This window comes from Fusarium oxysporum, chromosome 1, assembly GCF_000149955.1.
Source record: "Fusarium oxysporum f. sp. lycopersici 4287 chromosome 1, whole genome shotgun sequence".
Lineage (NCBI taxonomy): Eukaryota > Fungi > Ascomycota > Sordariomycetes > Hypocreales > Nectriaceae > Fusarium > Fusarium oxysporum.
This window is the reverse complement of record NC_030986.1, coordinates 2,054,248-2,071,128: the sequence shown is the minus strand read 5'-3', so window position 1 is coordinate 2,071,128 and position 16,881 is coordinate 2,054,248. Positions and strand designations below refer to the sequence as shown.

General features: G+C 50.0%; 6 protein-coding genes across 7 annotated transcripts; 5 read left to right on the top strand and 1 right to left on the bottom strand.

Moving 5' to 3' along the window:
- The first annotated feature begins 98 nt into the window (after positions 1 to 98).
- On the top strand, positions 99 to 2,712 carry FOXG_00142 (cytochrome c peroxidase, mitochondrial). The gene is made up of 2 exons (XM_018376262.1): positions 99 to 1,226; positions 1,343 to 2,712. The coding sequence occupies exon 2, from the start codon at positions 1,343 to 1,345 to the stop codon at positions 2,417 to 2,419; it is 1,077 nt and encodes a 358-aa protein (XP_018231802.1). The 5' UTR covers positions 99 to 1,226; the 3' UTR covers positions 2,420 to 2,712.
- Positions 2,713 to 3,423: 711 nt separating this feature from the next.
- On the top strand, positions 3,424 to 5,819 carry FOXG_00141 (oxidoreductase). Of its 2 annotated transcripts, none has more exons than XM_018376260.1 (3): positions 3,424 to 4,305; positions 4,362 to 4,649; positions 4,703 to 5,819. In XM_018376260.1, exons 1-3 carry the CDS (start codon positions 3,901 to 3,903, stop codon positions 5,249 to 5,251), a joined length of 1,242 nt encoding a protein of 413 aa, XP_018231800.1. In that variant the 5' UTR covers positions 3,424 to 3,900; the 3' UTR covers positions 5,252 to 5,819. The 2 variants fall into 2 exon arrangements, with proteins under 2 accessions (XP_018231800.1, XP_018231801.1); XM_018376261.1 differs by having other exon boundaries at positions 4,713 to 5,347.
- Positions 5,820 to 6,651: 832 nt separating this feature from the next.
- FOXG_00140 (protein disulfide-isomerase) lies at positions 6,652 to 9,127 on the top strand. Its single transcript, XM_018376259.1, has 3 exons — positions 6,652 to 7,199; positions 7,261 to 7,477; positions 7,531 to 9,127. Exons 1-3 carry the CDS (start codon positions 7,061 to 7,063, stop codon positions 8,693 to 8,695), a joined length of 1,521 nt encoding a protein of 506 aa, XP_018231799.1. The 5' UTR covers positions 6,652 to 7,060; the 3' UTR covers positions 8,696 to 9,127.
- Positions 8,801 to 9,844, bottom strand: FOXG_00139 (uncharacterized protein). Its single transcript, XM_018376258.1, has 3 exons — positions 9,459 to 9,844; positions 9,295 to 9,400; positions 8,801 to 9,195 (listed from the first exon to the last, which is right to left on the bottom strand). Exons 1-3 carry the CDS (start codon positions 9,587 to 9,589, stop codon positions 9,121 to 9,123), a joined length of 312 nt encoding a protein of 103 aa, XP_018231798.1. The 5' UTR covers positions 9,590 to 9,844; the 3' UTR covers positions 8,801 to 9,120.
- Positions 9,845 to 9,852: 8 nt separating this feature from the next.
- FOXG_00138 (uncharacterized protein) lies at positions 9,853 to 11,149 on the top strand. The gene is made up of 2 exons (XM_018376257.1): positions 9,853 to 10,133; positions 10,187 to 11,149. Exons 1-2 carry the CDS (start codon positions 9,881 to 9,883, stop codon positions 10,723 to 10,725), a joined length of 792 nt encoding a protein of 263 aa, XP_018231797.1. The 5' UTR covers positions 9,853 to 9,880; the 3' UTR covers positions 10,726 to 11,149.
- Positions 11,150 to 11,249: 100 nt separating this feature from the next.
- Positions 11,250 to 14,479, top strand: FOXG_00137 (threonyl-tRNA synthetase). Its single transcript, XM_018376256.1, has 7 exons — positions 11,250 to 11,494; positions 11,586 to 11,667; positions 11,733 to 12,084; positions 12,138 to 12,405; positions 12,471 to 13,046; positions 13,096 to 13,759; positions 13,817 to 14,479. Exons 1-7 carry the CDS (start codon positions 11,258 to 11,260, stop codon positions 13,969 to 13,971), a joined length of 2,334 nt encoding a protein of 777 aa, XP_018231796.1. The 5' UTR covers positions 11,250 to 11,257; the 3' UTR covers positions 13,972 to 14,479.
- The last annotated feature ends 2,402 nt before the right edge of the window (positions 14,480 to 16,881 follow it).

Sequence of the window (16,881 nt, the reverse complement as noted above, 5' to 3'; positions counted from 1 at the left end):
GAATCTTTGGGGTAGACCCCTGTTGTCAAGAAAAGATTCCATAAGTACCCGCTTGTGGAGGGCATTGCTGCGCTTGTGCCTAAAAGCAACATATGACAAATCTTCTTTCGACATCAAAGATTTCATTCATGGAGAACAATCCAATCAAAGGTATTGCACCATAACGACATTCTGATCTGATCCTCGGTGCCATAATAGATGTTGAAACAATCGGAGACGGAGGCCCTGTTTCGATTCGGGTGCCACGCCGTGCTGACTGATGATCGTTATGCGTTAGCTGATGAGGCGTTGGGATTCTGTAATGGAGGGTTACTTTCAGGGTCCCAATCCATCAGAAATTTTCTCTTGTCTCTCCAAATTCGACTAGCTGAACTCTGATGGTTGGTCGCCTCGTGGTTCACAGCCGAGAGGGTGTCCCCTTTTTGGCCTGACACATGGAAACCGTTTTTAGACGACTTGTCTCATGAGCCTCATGTTGAAGTGTTGCTAAATCATAAGCGGGCATAACACTGAATGCTTCAAAGAATGACCCCTGCTGTCCCTCGACAGGCCTCAGTATTAGCAACCTCTCAGAGGCGAGAGAATCTTCATTACCAAGGATCTCCACCGACTCCACCCGGTCCATAAGAGCGTCATCCCCGCCAGGTTTGATAAAAGAAATGGGGCTGAGATATCAAATTGGCCAATTGTTGATGTTCAATTTCAAGACATCGCGCCGGTCCATGAAGCCGGGTACAGCTCCGAGGCGAGAGTACCTGGGGAAGTTGAGGGTGATGTTAGGAATCAATTTGTGGTACATCGATGGCAGTGATATCTGAAGGAAGAGCTCTTCAAACCAGTACCTCAGTGAATAGCAGCAATTCCATCATGGCCTCCCCGATCTCGGAACACGTACATGTCAAAGATCGATACACTCCGGCACGGAAATGGAAAGGGCTTGGGCTTGAGACAAAAGCTGCTTGCCTCGTTCGGCAACCCTCCATGAATCGTGTCCCTGGCAGAGGTTATCAGTTAGGGTCGGGACTGCCTGACTTCCTGGCACTGACACGGCAGGTCCCCGTTTCGCTCTCGGCTTCCCGCCACTTCATCCGACGCATCCCTTCTTAATAGATGCCACAGACCTTCTCGTGTTGACTCTTACTTCTTCCTCTTTCATCCTCTCTTTACAATTCCTTGGAGTCATTTTTCCAAAGCGTCTTACCACTTTGTAAGCTTACACACCCAAGGTACGTTCAAACTTGAGCACTACAGTACTGAGACAAGCTTGCTCCCCCTTCGCCGCCTCGATAAAAAGCACACTCAACACTGTCTTTCAACTTGTAACTAACGTTTGCTCTTAAAGATGGCCTCCGCTACCCGACAGTTCGCCCGCGCGGCCACTCGCGCCACTCGCAACGGCTTCGCCATTGCTCCTAGACAGGTCATCCGCCAGCAGGGTCGCCGATACTATTCTTCTGAGCCCGCGCAGAAGTCATCTTCCGCCTGGGTGTGGTTGACCGGTGCCGCTGTCGCTGGTGGTGCTGGTTACTACTTCTACGCCAACGGCGCTTCTTCCGCTACCCCCAAGGTTTTCAACCCTACCAAGGACGACTATCAGAAGGTTTACAACGAGATTGCTGCTCGCCTGGAGGAGAAGGATGACTATGATGACGGCAGCTACGGCCCCGTTCTCGTACGTCTCGCTTGGCACGCCAGCGGTACCTACGACAAGGAGACTGGCACTGGTGGCAGCAACGGTGCCACCATGCGATTCGCCCCTGAGGCTGACCACGGCGCCAATGCTGGTCTGGCTGCTGCCCGCACCTTCCTCGAACCCGTGAAGGAGAAGTTCCCTTGGATCACCTACTCTGACCTCTGGATCCTTGCTGGTGTTTGCGCTATCCAGGAGATGCTGGGCCCTGCCATTCCTTACCGACCTGGTCGCTCTGATCGTGATGTCTCTGGTTGCACACCCGACGGACGTCTTCCCGACGCCTCAAAGCGCTCTGGACATCTCCGAGACATTTTCTACCGTATGGGCTTCAACGACCAGGAGATTGTCGCCCTCTCCGGCGCCCACGCTCTTGGCCGCTGCCACACTGACCGATCCGGCTACGAAGGTCCCTGGACTTTCTCCCCTACCGTCCTGACCAACGACTACTTCCGCCTACTTGTCGAAGAGAAGTGGCAGTGGAAGAAGTGGAACGGCCCTGCCCAGTACGAAGACAAGTCTACCAAGTCTCTGATGATGCTTCCTAGCGACATTGCCCTGATCGAGGACAAGAAGTTCAAGCCTTGGGTCGAGAAGTACGCCAAGGATAACGATGCCTTCTTCAAGGACTTTTCCGACGTCGTTCTCCGACTATTCGAGCTCGGTGTTCCTTTCGCCCAGGGCACTGAGAACCAGCGCTGGACCTTTAAGCCCACAAACCAGGAATAAGTGGTCGAAATACGACAGAGAGCTGCTTGAGATGCCTTTGAAGGAATTATGCGACGACTGAAATTGGTCATCATATCATCGATGAACTTGAAGAAGAGCGATATCCGGAGTTTTGGTTGTGATTATTTGGGTGCTGGTTAAGATCGCCAGCCTAGGTATAGACCATGTCATGAGTTTTGACAACATGAGCGTGTCAATAGACTAAGATGTCTACCGTCTTATACGGCAGAGACCAAAAGAAGAAGAAAATTTATAGTTTTTTTTTTTTTTTTTTTTTTAAATTTTGTGTCGGGTCCTGCTATAATGTGTAATATGTATTATGTGTCGTTTGAGTGAGATCGGCCTGGGCCGCAACTGTAGCCATGACGCTTGATGACGGTGCCTTGTTCAAGGGTCTGATAATCATTGGGCTTGTTCCTGCATCTGCCGCACCAGGCATTTGACTTTGTCCAGATTGTTTTCGAAGTAGCGTTGCTGATCATTATTTGATGATTGTACCAAAACTTTGAAACTAAACATATATGCGGTGTCAAGACATTGAGCTTCGTGGCTATACCATAAGGTATGTTTTGTGTGTTCTACTTCATATACTTAAAGTGAAGATGCAGATACTCAGAAATGCCAGTCTCGAGGGACGGAAAAACTAGATGACTGTCTAAAGCCTAATTATGAATATTTGCAATATATGCACCACTCAGAGCAAGCTCTTGCACTGAAAATGACATGAAGAGTTGTAAAATCGAAAGATCAAGACATTTACTTATTGTGGCAAGTCTTATTATTTAATAGGAATAATCCTGACTTATTTGATTGGGGCAGCCTTTTGTTCTGTGCCCTTGATATCGAGATGAAGGAACATGAGGTAACCAGAACTGCCTTGTAAATGTGTCATATGAGAGCTGAATGCTTGACCTTGGAATGATAACGTTATCAGCCAAAGGCGTAGAAGAGGGGCTCGGCTTAACTGTTTTGATTATTCAGCGTTTGCTCGCAAATTGGACACTAGAAACCCAAGAAGGAAACGATTCCTGGATGTCACAGTTGAACAACAGAGCGATAATGCTTGCAATAACTTTAGTAAAGCTGAAAATTTATGCTCGCACGTCATCGTTCGCTTAGCTGAGCAAACTATGACCGTCTTGATGATAGAGAGCTAGGCACGAAGCAAGATCGCCATTGAGGTGTCAATGAATCAAAATGAAAGATGGTTAGTGTTGGTGATATAAATACCATGTTTTCCCACGCTCTACCTCCTTATATATAAAGACAGACAAACCCCTAGGATTGAGTCTATATTCCGTGATCATTCTCTGTTGATTTGGTGGATACTTGGAACCCAGTGGAATTGCATCAACACGGCGCATGATCCTGCAACCAGGTCAAGAGCCTTGAACAAATCCGACTTCAGCATAAATACTCACAACGTCGACAACCCTGTCAACCTAGACAGCACAGTTTTCCCCTCAAGGGCACGTAAAACCATGGGCAACACAAACATCGAGAACAAGGCAGCCTCCGGGGTTCCTTACTTCACCCCGGCCCAGGAGCCACCGGCCGGAACCCCGCTCAAGACCGATTCGGCCCCGACGCTGTTCAAGCCTCTCCGCACTCGTGGCGTTGAGCTGCAGAACCGCTTTGTCGTTTCTCCTATGTGTACTTACTCCGCCAAGGATGGCCATCTAACGGATTTTCATCTTGTTCACCTTGGCCAGTTCGCTCTTCAAGGTGCTGGCCTCGTCTTTGTTGAGGCCACCGCCGTTGAACCTCGTGGTCGGATCAGTCCTGAGGACTCTGGTCTTTGGGAGGATAGTCAAATTGTTCCTCTGAAGCGTATCACAGACTTCATCCATAGCCAAAATACCAAGGCTGCCATCCAACTCGCTCATGTAGGTTCATTATTTCAGGAGAAGCCTCAACATTCCCAAGCTAACGTATCCTCCAGGCTGGCAGAAAAGCGAGCACAGTTGCGCCTTGGATCGGCGGTACTGTAAACAAAGCACTTGCTACCAAAGAAGTCGGCGGCTGGCCAGATGATATTGTCGCCCCCAGTGCTATCCCGTTCGCTGAAGACTTTGGTACACCTCACGAGCTGACGACTGAGGAGATCAAGCATCTTGTGCAGAAATGGCAGGACTCTGCTATAAGAGCCGTCAAGGCTGGCTTTGATGTCATTGAGATTCACGCGGCTCACGGCTACCTCTTGCACCAGTTTCTCTCGCCTCTCTCCAACGTAAGTAGTATTGATACTCGCTGAGAATAGTTCATCAACTGACATGATTTCAGAAACGAACAGACCAGTACGGAGGTAGCTTTGAGAACCGTACTCGTCTCCTCTTGGAGATCATTGAAGCTATTCGGGCTGTTGTTCCTGAGGAGATGCCCGTCTGGGTGCGGATCTCTGCTACCGAGTGGATGGAATGGAATAACGAACCTTCCTGGGATCTCGAGAGCAGTATTCAGCTCGCAAAACAGCTTCCTGTCGCAGGAGTTGATGTTCTCGACATCAGCAGCGGAGGCAACCTGAAGGCGCAAAAGATCAAGGTCCATCAAACCGTCCAGACCGACCTGGCAGGCAAGATCCGCGATGCCGTCCGTGCTGATGGAAAAGAGCTTCTGATTGGAACTGTTGGTTATATTACAGATGGTCCTTTTGCTCGTTCACTCGTCCAGGAGAATGAGGATCCCAAGGCTGATCTTGTGCTTGCTGCAAGACAGTTCCTCAGAGAGCCCGACTTTGTTCTCAGTGCTGCTCATCAGCTGGACGTTGATGTCAAGTGGCCGATTCAGTATCACCGTGCACCACCTAAACCTCGAGGACCTCACAGCAAGTAGAAAAGGAGGAGACAGATATAATGATACACGGAGCACTGAGCACTGAGCACTGTCAAGCCATAGAAAGATAGCATTGAATCCAACATGATTACGACTTTGAAAGCTGGGGACCTCGTCGAACTTTTCTTGACTTGGAACTGAAATCCTATATCAGCGGTATCCACGCATTGGCTGATTATCACCGCCACCTCAGAAGCTGATAATTCTGTATTTAATAAAGTTGGGTAGGAGTATTATCCGGTATGTGACGGCGGAAGTATTATGGTGGGGCCGTAAACTGACCGTCCCGTGGGGCCGATGAGCTGAGTAAAGCGGGATCATGTTTCGCCTCATTCCTGTGACACGTCCTTGTTTCTCATGGGGATCACACATTGCCACTTGTCGATGTTTGACTCAACTACATACAGATAGGCTGACTAGCTGGACTTAGCATTGGTGGATTCATTTTACGGAGCATTTGGTGGATTTAGAAGGTGAATGGCAGGGCATGAATGAGGTCCAGGAGTTCCTAAGAACTTAGAATGTTATGACCGTCGGGATTGGTCAGAGGACAAAAGAAAGGTTAGGCCAAAAATATGGTTTAGAGGCTGGATTAATAATTCGTGGAAAAGAATATCGATCAATAAGCAGATAATGGAATGCCATTCCTCTAATTTTAACTACGGCACACCGTGAGCAACCCCTCTATCCATGTCACGTTCGACATTGGCAAGGCTGGGCTGTGTATGTATGTACCTAGGCTGTCACAGAGACGTGGCCTTTTGGCCTGAGACGAAGGTGTTGCCACATTGAACAGATGCTGATCTGTAATTGTTACTCCGAATGTCATCTCATTTAGCCAGGGATTCTGAGCCTTTCGGAGCATCAAATCCCGTATTTATCGCAGCTTAATTGGGCAATTATCTTTGCACTTCCCTAATCCGTCATTATCAGAGTTTCAACTTTCATGGGAATGTGGTGTAGGTGATACCGTGATAGTCCAACATAAACAGTAACAAACAATGGCAAGCCAGAGAAAAGGTACTTTCTCATAGTGAGATGTCTAGTCTGTTTCACGCACGATCCTTTAACTAATTATAAAGATCTGTATTACATTGAGCCAACATTCAATGCCTCAGCGCCTCAGCGCCGTCTCATTATGTGACGATCCATGATCCATAAGCAGTTCAGCGGCGGTTGTCCTGCCCCTGTGGACCCAGGGACCCTACAGCAGCTGAGGGGCTCTGGCGCTTCCTGTAGGGCAGCTTCGCCCAATGACAAGTAGCCCCGGACACTCACTACAGCCTAAAAGGGCTTAGAGCCCGGTAAGGAAGCCCACTAGCTTTCCGCCGCTTTGGAGGGGCCGTGCCTGTCTGCAGAGTGCTCCGGCGGTATGGGCTGTGGGCTTGTGCTTGATCAACGAGAGAAAGTCCAGTGCCACCAAACAAAAGGGACACTTGTTCAATTGAAAGTTGGACCCCCCGGGCAATCCCTCATCCCTCCACCTTTGACCCGCGCAAGACTCAGCGGGAGTTGTCTCCGAGTGGGGTTGACTGCTGTTAGTTGGCTCCAACCTCTCTCGAACCATTGTACCCTCCCGTAGCTTTGTCTACAGTACGGTACATGCGGCTGTGGATGTGGGTGTAGATGTACGTTACCTGTCCTCAAGCTCCAACTACAAAACTCTCCTCCATCTTCCCTCCACTTCCCAACTCAAATCTTCCTCTTCCTCCTCCTCCTCCTCCTTCCTTTATATTGCCTGTCCTGTCCTGTTCAGCGGAACCCTCTCTTTGTGTTTTATAGGATACCCCAACAAAAAGACAGCCCATCATGCACCACAAGAAGATCGCTTGCAGCTTCATGGCTGCTCTGGCTGCCTATGCCTCTGCTGCCGACTCAGATGTTCACCAGCTGACCAAGGACACCTTCGAGGAGTTCGTCAAGTCCAACGATCTCGTCCTTGCTGAGTGTAAGACCCCCATTGAAGCCTCTCTTCCCCTCCATCCGTCGCTAACAGCTTCTTTCCACAGTCTTTGCTCCCTGGTGCGGTCACTGCAAGGCCCTCGCCCCCGAGTATGAGGAGGCCGCTACAACCCTCAAGGAGAAGAACATCAAGCTCGCCAAGATTGACTGCACTGAGGAGTCCGACCTCTGCAAAGACCAGGGCGTCGAGGGTTACCCCACCCTCAAGGTCTTCCGTGGCCTTGAGAATGTCACTCCCTACTCTGGCCAGCGCAAGGCTGCTGGGTAAGCCGACACTTGTCATGATCAGCTGAGATTTCGACTGACCGATTTTACAGTATCACCTCCTACATGATCAAGCAGTCCCTCCCCGCTGTCTCCATTCTCACAAAGGACACCCTCGAGGAGTTCAAGACCGCCGACAAGGTTGTCGTCGTCGCTTACCTGAACGCCGACGATAAGAGCTCCAACGAAACCTTCTCCAAGCTCGCCGAGGGTCTCCGTGATACCTACCTCTTCGGTGGCGTCAACGACGCTGCTGTTGCCGAGGCTGAGGGCGTTAAGGCCCCCGCCCTGGTTGTCTACAAGTCTTTCGATGAGGGCAAGAACACCTTCACCGAGAAGTTCGAGGAGGATGCCATTGCCTCTTTCATTACCACCTCTGCCACCCCTCTCATTGGTGAGGTTGGGCCTGAGACCTACGCCGGCTACATGTCCGCTGGCATTCCCCTCGCATACATCTTCTCGGAGACTCCCGAGGAGCGCAAGGAGCTTGGCGATGCCCTCAAGCCCATCGCTGAGAAGTTCAAGGGCAAGATCAACTTCGCCACAATTGACGCCAAGGCCTTCGGCGCTCACGCTGGTAACCTGAACCTCAAGGCTGACAAGTTCCCCTCATTCGCCATCCAGGAGGTTGTCAAGAACCAGAAGTTCCCCTTCGACCAGGAGAAGGAGATCACACATGACAACATCGCCAAGTTCGTTGAGGACTTCGCCGCTGGCAAGATTGAGCCTAGCATCAAGTCTGAGCCCATTCCCGAGACCCAGGAGGGCCCCGTCACTGTTGTCGTTGCCAAGAGCTACAACGACATTGTCCTCGATGACACCAAGGATGTCCTGATTGAGTTCTACGCTCCTTGGTGCGGTCACTGCAAGGCTCTCGCCCCCAAGTACGAGGACCTTGCTTCTCAATTCGCCGCTTCCGAGTTCAAGGACAAGGTTGTCATCGCCAAGGTTGACGCTACCCTCAACGATGTCCCCGACGAGATCCAGGGATTCCCCACCATCAAGCTCTACGCCGCTGGTGCTAAGGACGCTCCCGTCACCTACCAGGGCTCTCGCACCGTCGAGGACCTCGCCAACTTCATCAAGGAGAACGGCAAGTACAAGGCCGAGCTCCCCGTTAAGGAGGAGGGCACTGAGGAGGCCGCCCCCGCCGCTAGTGAGGAGAAGAAGGAGGAGAAGAAGGATGCCGAGGAGGAGGATGTCCATGATGAGCTGTAAAGAATTGATGTCAACAACAATAGTACACAAAATGGGGTATATCTGATTTTTTGGGCGCGGGTTCTTTTGGGTGCTCACATTTGATCGCACCTCTCTAGGTTTTAGTTTCCGTGGCAATGGGACCATTTCATGACTTGACTACTATATTGATATCTGTCTCAACTTCACCGTGACTTTGATGTTTCTCTTACACAGACCGCATGATATCTTATGGATTGGGCTTGCAGTTATGCTCGTAACATAGCACATGATCGTACAAATCTCCACAATCGCCCTGCATGACAATCTCAAACCCAAACACTAATAGGAAATGCAATGGGAGCCATTCTCATTTCAACGCGTCTACCAGGGAGCTAACGGAGCTCATTCTGCCCCCCTAGCTCCGAATATTTTATACAATTATGTCTTTATCCCGTCTTTTCCGTCTATTTCTTGCCCTGTGTCCTGGTCTCCAGAGCCTGGACGTGGTTGCTCAGACGGGTGACGGAGGCTTGTAGAGTCTGGTCGAAAAATGTTAGCACCTGGTCAAGCGATTGAAATTGGAGGAAAGTTAGATGAGGCTCTCTCTTATCAATTGCCTCATCTCATTCGTTACGCACATAAATATCCTCGGTCAACAGGTCGTTGGCGATCTTGTACTCCTTGAGGAGATAGCTGTAGGCGGCGCTGCCGGCGAGGAAGCTACCGAGAAGGAAGCCGAAAAGACTGACAACAAAGTCAACAACGTTATTCCCGTCAAAAAGCTGTTTCTGTCATCACTAACCCTCCACGGAAAGCTCCCAGAGGTTTCCTGGCAGGAAGAGGCGAATCGGCCATCCGTCGGGCAGAGGTGCTGAAGGATCGGGTAGCCAGCGCGCGGCTGCTGGAGGACAGGACTCTTGAGGCGAAAGACATTGCTGCGATTTCGGTGGTGGACGTCGGATTGTGCGGTGTTTATCTCGTGAGAGCAATAGGTATCGATGGCGATGGACGTCAGAGGTACAGTTACGGCAGAGCTACTATCGGAGCCGGGTGCTCGGAATATTCTGAGCTCGGCGGGAATTGGAGTGTGCTGTTCGAGCTTTCTGGCTCGTGATTGGCTATGTCACGACACCAGCGGTTTGGTGTGGATTTTCTATGGAGGTCCTCGATACTCTCCCTTCGTCATCATCATCTTCTTCTTCTTCTCCTGAATTATAAACGACAATGAACAATTTCGGGGTCATCGAGCTTGCCAGCGCAAAGACAACCTCGGCGCCAGGCTGGGCTTATGTCCCCGACAATACAATCAGTCGCCCGACAGCGCCTACCAACAGGAAGCGCGCCAGGAATGTTCCTGGTCTTACATATAGCGATTTGACGGCTCGACAAGATAATAAAATTCGAAAAGAAGCCGAGGCTTTAGATAAAGATGGTGGAAAGGATAACACAATACCGTTGCCAGTCAAGAGCGGAAGAAGTATGTGCGAGATCTCAGCATTACGTGAAAGACGGGAGATTGACTTCTGGCAGCGCAAGGAAAACATACACCTAATGTTCGTAAGATTTTACAATCGCAGAAGACATTTGGGAACCACTTAGACGATTTCCTCGCGATGCAGGCACTCGCAGAGGCCAACCCTACGAATTCTCGGTCCACTGCCTCTGGCGCAAACAACAAACGTCCATCGAATAGTCGAAGAGATACTCCCTCGTCCTCCAAACCACCGCAAGAAGAAAACATGGCGATGGCCGACGCCGATGCTCCGACTGTTCTTCCTGAATCATCGAGGCCTTCACCACCGAGCCACCCTGGCGACAACGATCCTTTACTTATGTCGCGTGTTCCCGACATGCCATCTGATGAGGAGCTGCGCAGGCTCCTTTCCCACCCTCCCTTCAACTATGGCGAAGTGACGGGCCATCGAGACAACAAGTATCCCGTTAGATCGTTCTGTGAGGTCTGCGGGTATTGGGGACGTGTGAGGTGTATGAAGTGCGGAACAAGAGTCTGCGCACTGGATTGTTTGGAGGCGCATAAGGAAGAGTGTGTCACACGCTATGGACTTTGAATACTGTCTGTTTCGTTCTTGTTTGCGGATGCGGTTTTGGCACGATTTATGACATGGAAACGGGATGGCATGGCGTTACGGATTGCTGGGTTGGAAAATAGCTTGATACCCCTGATTTACCTAGGACAAGACGATTATTGTGAGTGAGTCGAAACCTGCGATGTCGGAATTGGACTGAGTCCTTCTGCATTGGTCATCATGAGTTTCATTGCGTGGTATATATTGTTCGGTCTGACTCTACTGCCCAAGTGTCGTGTCAGTGAGCTGAAGAGGACGAAGAGACTGGTTTTCGGTTTTCGGCATGTGACTATTGTTTAAGAGGAACCAAATTTATTGGGGCATGCCAAAATACAGTAAATAACTATTTTGAACTTAGATAGGATAACTGATACATCAATGGCATCTCTATTTGATATTGAGGCAAGTTTCTAAGGCTACATCTCTTGATACTAAAGTGCCCAACCAAACGGTACTATTCCCGTGCCCCTGCCAAATTCGCAGTGACTCAATTCTAACCCCACCTTCGTGTTTAATGCCCCTTGTGCCCCGCCATCGACAAGACAAGACCACTTTCAAGTACCCAACTTCCTCCCACCAAATCTTCAACATCCGCGCGAGAGTTCTCAACATGTCGTCCGATCAAGCTGATGCTGCCAAGGCGGTCGAGGGCGCGTCTGAGAAGAGCTTGCCTTCTCGCCCTGCTAAGCAGCCCAAGGAGAAGCAACCCAAGGATAAGTCTGCCAAGGGTGGAAAGTCTGCTGGCCTCGAAGTTGGTGTCCCTTTCTTGACTGCGGTGTACATGACGATACATTGCAGGGCATCATGACACTGTTTTGGAATCTGCTAACTGTGTATGATAGCTCCCTGAGACTCCCGAGTTCATCCAGCACCGACTCGATCTCTTCGACAAGATCAAGGCCCGACAGGACGCCGAAATCGCTGGTGGGTGATCCAAATCCTCCCCACGCTTCTGTCCCTCGACTCGAATCGACTGACAAGAATCATAGCCAAACCCCGCGAGGAAATCACCATCTCGCTTCCCAATGGCAAAGAGGAGAAGGGAACTTCTTGGGAGACCACCCCTGGCGCTATCGCCAAGGGCATCTCCAAGTCTCTTTTCGAGCGCACTGTCATCTCCAGAGTTGATGGTGAGTTGTGGGATCTGACCCGACCGCTCGAGAAGAGCTGCAAGCTCGAGCTCCTTGACTTTGAACACACCGAAGGCAAGAAGGTCTTCTGGCACTCTTCTGCCCATATTCTTGGAGAGGCCGCCGAGAAACGCTTTGGTTGTTATCTGTGCAACGGTCCCCCTACTGAGGACCCCCCTGGATTCTACTACGATATGGCCAACATGGGAGAGTGCGTAGAAGGCTTCGACTAATTTTCTGGAGACTTTACTGACATAGCCCTAGGCAAGTCGTCACTGATGAGGACAAGAAGGCCCTTGAGCAGCTCTCCAACAACATCGTCAAACAGAAGCAGCCTTTCGAGCGTCTGGAAATGACCAAGGACGAACTCCTTGAGATGTTCAAGTACAGCAAGTACAAGGAGTATTTCATTCAACAGCGTGTTCCCGATGGCACCAAGAGTACTGTGTACCGATGCGGTCCCCTGATCGATCTGTGCCGAGGACCTCACGTCCCCACCACTGGCAACATCAAGGCCTTTTCCGTTCTCAGGGTATGTCAATATGATATATACGATTCCTAATCTTGACGCGACGGGCTTGAGCTGATATTCAACAGAATTCCGCTGCCTACTGGCTTGGTGACAGCAACAACGAGTCTGTCCAGCGTATTGCTGGTATCTCATTCCCCGACAAGAAGGCTCTTGAAGAGTATAAGCACTTCCTGGCCGAGGCTGCCAAGCGCAATCACCGAAAGATCGGCACAGATCAAAAGCTCTTCTTCTTCGACGAGGCGTCTCCTGGATCTGCTTTCTTCCTACCACACGGTGTGCGCATCTACAATGCCTTGATGGAGCTCATCAAAGGCGAGTACCAAAAACGTGAATTCGACGAAGTTATGTCTCCAAACATGTACAAGGCGGATTTGTGGAAGACATCAGGTCACTGGGGCCACTACGAGGAGAACATGTTCACCTTTGAGGTTGAGAAGGAGAAGTTTGGTTTGAAGCCCATGAACTGCCCTGGACACTGTAAGATCTTTGCCCACTCCGATGTCACTTATAAGGACCTCCCCTGGAGGATGGCCGATTTTGGTGTTTTGCACCGAAACGAGTTCTCCGGTGCTCTTTCTGGTCTTACTCGAGTCCGTCGTTTCCAACAGGACGATGCTCACATCTTCTGTACCGTGGATCAGGTATGATGACTTCTACTAACTGCCCCATGCTTCTACTGACGTACTCTAGATCCGAGAGGAAATTGAATCTGCTTTCGACTTTTTGAGCAGTGTCTACGGTATCTTCGGTTTCACATTCAAGCTTAAGCTGTCCACCCGACCCGAGAAGTACGTTGGTGACATCGCTACCTGGGATTCCGCCGAGAAGAAGCTTGAAGAGGCTCTCAACTCATTCTCCGAAAAAACGGGTGCTAAGTGGGAGTTTAACCCCGGCGATGGTGCTTTCTATGGACCCAAGATCGATATTGCTCTGTTCGATGCCCTGAAGCGTGAGCACCAATGCGGTACTATGCAGCTCGACTTCAACCTGCCTCGACGATTCAAGCTTCGATATGTCGCTAACAAGGGCGAGACCGGAGTCAGTGATGGTAGCAACCCCGAGGAAGATCTCCCTGCCGGATACGCACGACCTGTCATGATTCACCGAGCCGTTCTAGGCAGCTTCGAGCGAATGTTTGGTATTCTGACCGAACACTTTGGCGGCAAGTGGCCATTCTGGCTCAGCCCCCGACAGGTCTTGGTTGTACCTGTCATGCCTGCTGCCAACGACTACGCCAAGGAGGTCCAGCAGATCTTCCGCGCAAAGGGACTCTACAGTGATGTGGACCTGAGCAGCAACACTTTCCAGAAGAAGATCCGCACCGGTCAGCTGGAGCAGTACAACTTTATCTTTGGTGAGTTTGGAATGAAAGCTGCCTTGTTTAAGGCCAATGGCTAACCAGATTGTATAGTTGTCGGTGCCGAGGAGGCCAGCTCACGCACCCTCAACATCCGTAACCGAGACGACCAGGCCACCCAGGCGAAGGGTGAGCTGGTTCCTATTGACGAAGCTCTTGAGAAGATGGTTCAGCTCAAGTCTTCGCGAGGACTTGTGAACAAGCTGTAGAGGGATGTGATAGGTTTGCTATGACACTGAAAGGGACGGCGTGTACAGAGGGTGAGATTAAAAGCAGAGGGTATATGAATTCACAGTCAACGAAATGAGACACGTTAGATGATGACAGGCACGGGAACCCGCATGGAGAGGTAGAGTCAAGAACAGAAACAGATATCAAAGTAGCGGTCAATGGAGAAAAGAACGCTTCTTGAACAAGCTGGCTGGTGGTTGATTGGTGTCAGATTCCACGGGATGAACTCATAGCCGCAAGCTATAGGTGGAAGTTTGATGTGACAAGCAACATGCATCCTGATGTTTTGGGGTGCCTAGTCAATGAGATTGGGGGAGAATTGGGTAATGTGAGATAGGCTATCGAGCTCGATCGCTGCCTAGCGAATATCACAAGCCGCAAGAGACTTGACATCCATCAGGCTGTACAACTGTAAGTCTAAGATCCACAATAGAAGCCTTTTTAGCTTCATGTCGAGAAGAGGAGACAGGGATAATATGAGAAGTGGCGAACAGTCAAAGGTCGGGCGAAGGAGAGCCGGACAAGCCGTGTTTTCCTCGAGTCGAAGGGATTGTTGGCCTCGTTGTGTAACATGACGATGGCTGATTGAAAGTTTAAGAAAATCGATACTCCCGATTTTAAGCCACTTCCCGGGTGTAAGGCTGGTCAATCATGGCTTGAGTTGGGATGAGAAGAGCTGCCGAAAGTTGCTTTTTCTCAGAGTGACCAATAGGGGCAGTTGGATAGGATATTCAAGCTTCTTGGTATGCTGACCTACTACATTACGAGACCGAGAGTTGAACGAACATGTCATTTGAGGCGTAAAAGATTACGCCTTGAAGTACCTGTAATTAGGCATATCACGGTGACTTGCAGCATAGGTATACTTCAGTATGGGTGTCATTGCCGACTCCAGACCACAAGAACCCAAGCCACTGATTATGTCTGAAAGGTATTTCAAGTGGAGGCCATGCTCGGTTTATTTGCCGGTGAAAAATGGCGTCGAGTGGAAGTGGGCAAAACATGATATATCACTTCTGATAGAAAAAGAAAAGAGAGGACCCACGAAGCTGGTGAGAGGAGAGAAAGAAGATTGTGGGCTAAGGCTAATAAACGCACGAACAAAGAGCAATTCTCAAGGCCGACTAAGGGGAGATGATCAATGAGGCGGCGCGTCTAAACGAGTCACGGGATGGTTTATGATGTGTCAAATTTGTGTGCCAGCCAACAGATGGTTGAGTAACTTGAGGAGCTACGATAAATTAGAAGAAGCGATGACAGCACGTAAAAGTGCTGGGCAAATAAGCACTGCTTTTAGTAGCTGAAAAGAAAATAGAGGACGGGACTATGACAACATGTCGGGCTATGAGTATGGAAATAATAGGGCGGCAGCGTGAATTTCGCAGTTTTGCTGGTGTTTGATGCTTTGGTGATAGATCATGTATAGTGGAGCCTTGTAGGAGAGACATCCACCATGCAGGGAAAAGAGCAAGACATGCTTATGGCCACGGTGAGAGCAGAAGCAGAACTGAGTTGACACCCAATACCCATACAGTACAGTTTGACTCTTTGACTCTGGGCGTACGTACGAGTCATTGTTTATGGCCGTCCCTGGTCTCGGAGTTTTTCGAATTCTGTGACGAACACAAATATCCTCGGCATCTACAACCACTACAGGAAAAGACTAGCCACCCATGGTCGGGCTTGGCAGCCAAATGCCTGCTCGGTCAGATCCGCCTGCGACTCTAGAGTATCATCGAGGTGAGAAGAAGCAGGGCGTCACGTAATACGTCCTTCTGTCTCTGTCTCCATGTGCTACGTCAAGCATTACAGCACTTTGCTTTGCTGTGTTCCAGGTCCGTGGGATTGCGTGTGTGCATCCCGCGCTGGAGGGATGCGTCGAATGGGGGTTTTTGATTTTGGTGGGTGGCACGAAAAGATGAGACAGCGCCGATGCCAATGAGGTGAGCTTCAGTATCAGCTTAGTGGGCAAGTGAGTCGTTCTCAGGGTGTAATACGGCGTAGTATTCCGTTGTCAGGCATATATGTATGTACTGCATTGCATCTGGAAGCCGGTCTGGTGACATTCACTACTGCAACGGCCAACTCAAGTCAAATCGAGCTAAACCCAGCTCAGATAACAAACGACATGAGGGTCCGTGATTTGAGACAGTGACAGACAGTCAGAGAGTAAGCTGTAAGGTATGTAACAGAGGGCCTCATTATTTCCTAGGTATTCTGACTGGTCAGTGGCCAGTTCAGACCGGTCAAGCACTTTATACAGTAGCCCAGTTCGGTGCGAGACATGGAGGTCGGGTCCGTAATCCCCAATTGTCATTTCCCATCAAACCAACTGTACGGTTATAGTTGGCATGAATGATTATGTGGGCTTAGCGTCCCTCGTGGCATGAAAGATCGCTGAGATAATATTTATCTGCCCGTTCGATATTGACCTGATATTGACCTTGGGCAGTGAGTGAGTCTGGGGTGACACAGAACATCGTATGCTGATGCTGTTTCACCAGGGTTGTAGGTTGTACAATGCGAGGATCTCAGTGCCATCCAAGCTGGCCAAGTTTGCGAGGATATAATGGAATATCCGGCTGTCTATGGTCAGATTGGGGTTGTACGAGAAGCAGGCTGTGTGGTCTTGACGAAATAAGCAGTCTATTATTGCCAGCGTTTCGAGTGATGTGTGTAAGCAGGCAGGAATCTCCTGATATGGATATGGGAGCATTGCCTATCGCAATGGTTGGATCTGCAGGTCGCTCGGTGTGGACAGATGTCGCAGATGCGTGGAGTGCCGCGGGGATTCCTTTACCACAAAGGCTAATGGAAAGTTATAAGATCTGTTTTCTCCGTTCCTTATTTCGGTAGTACTGAAATCTTATATAGATTGATTTTATGTG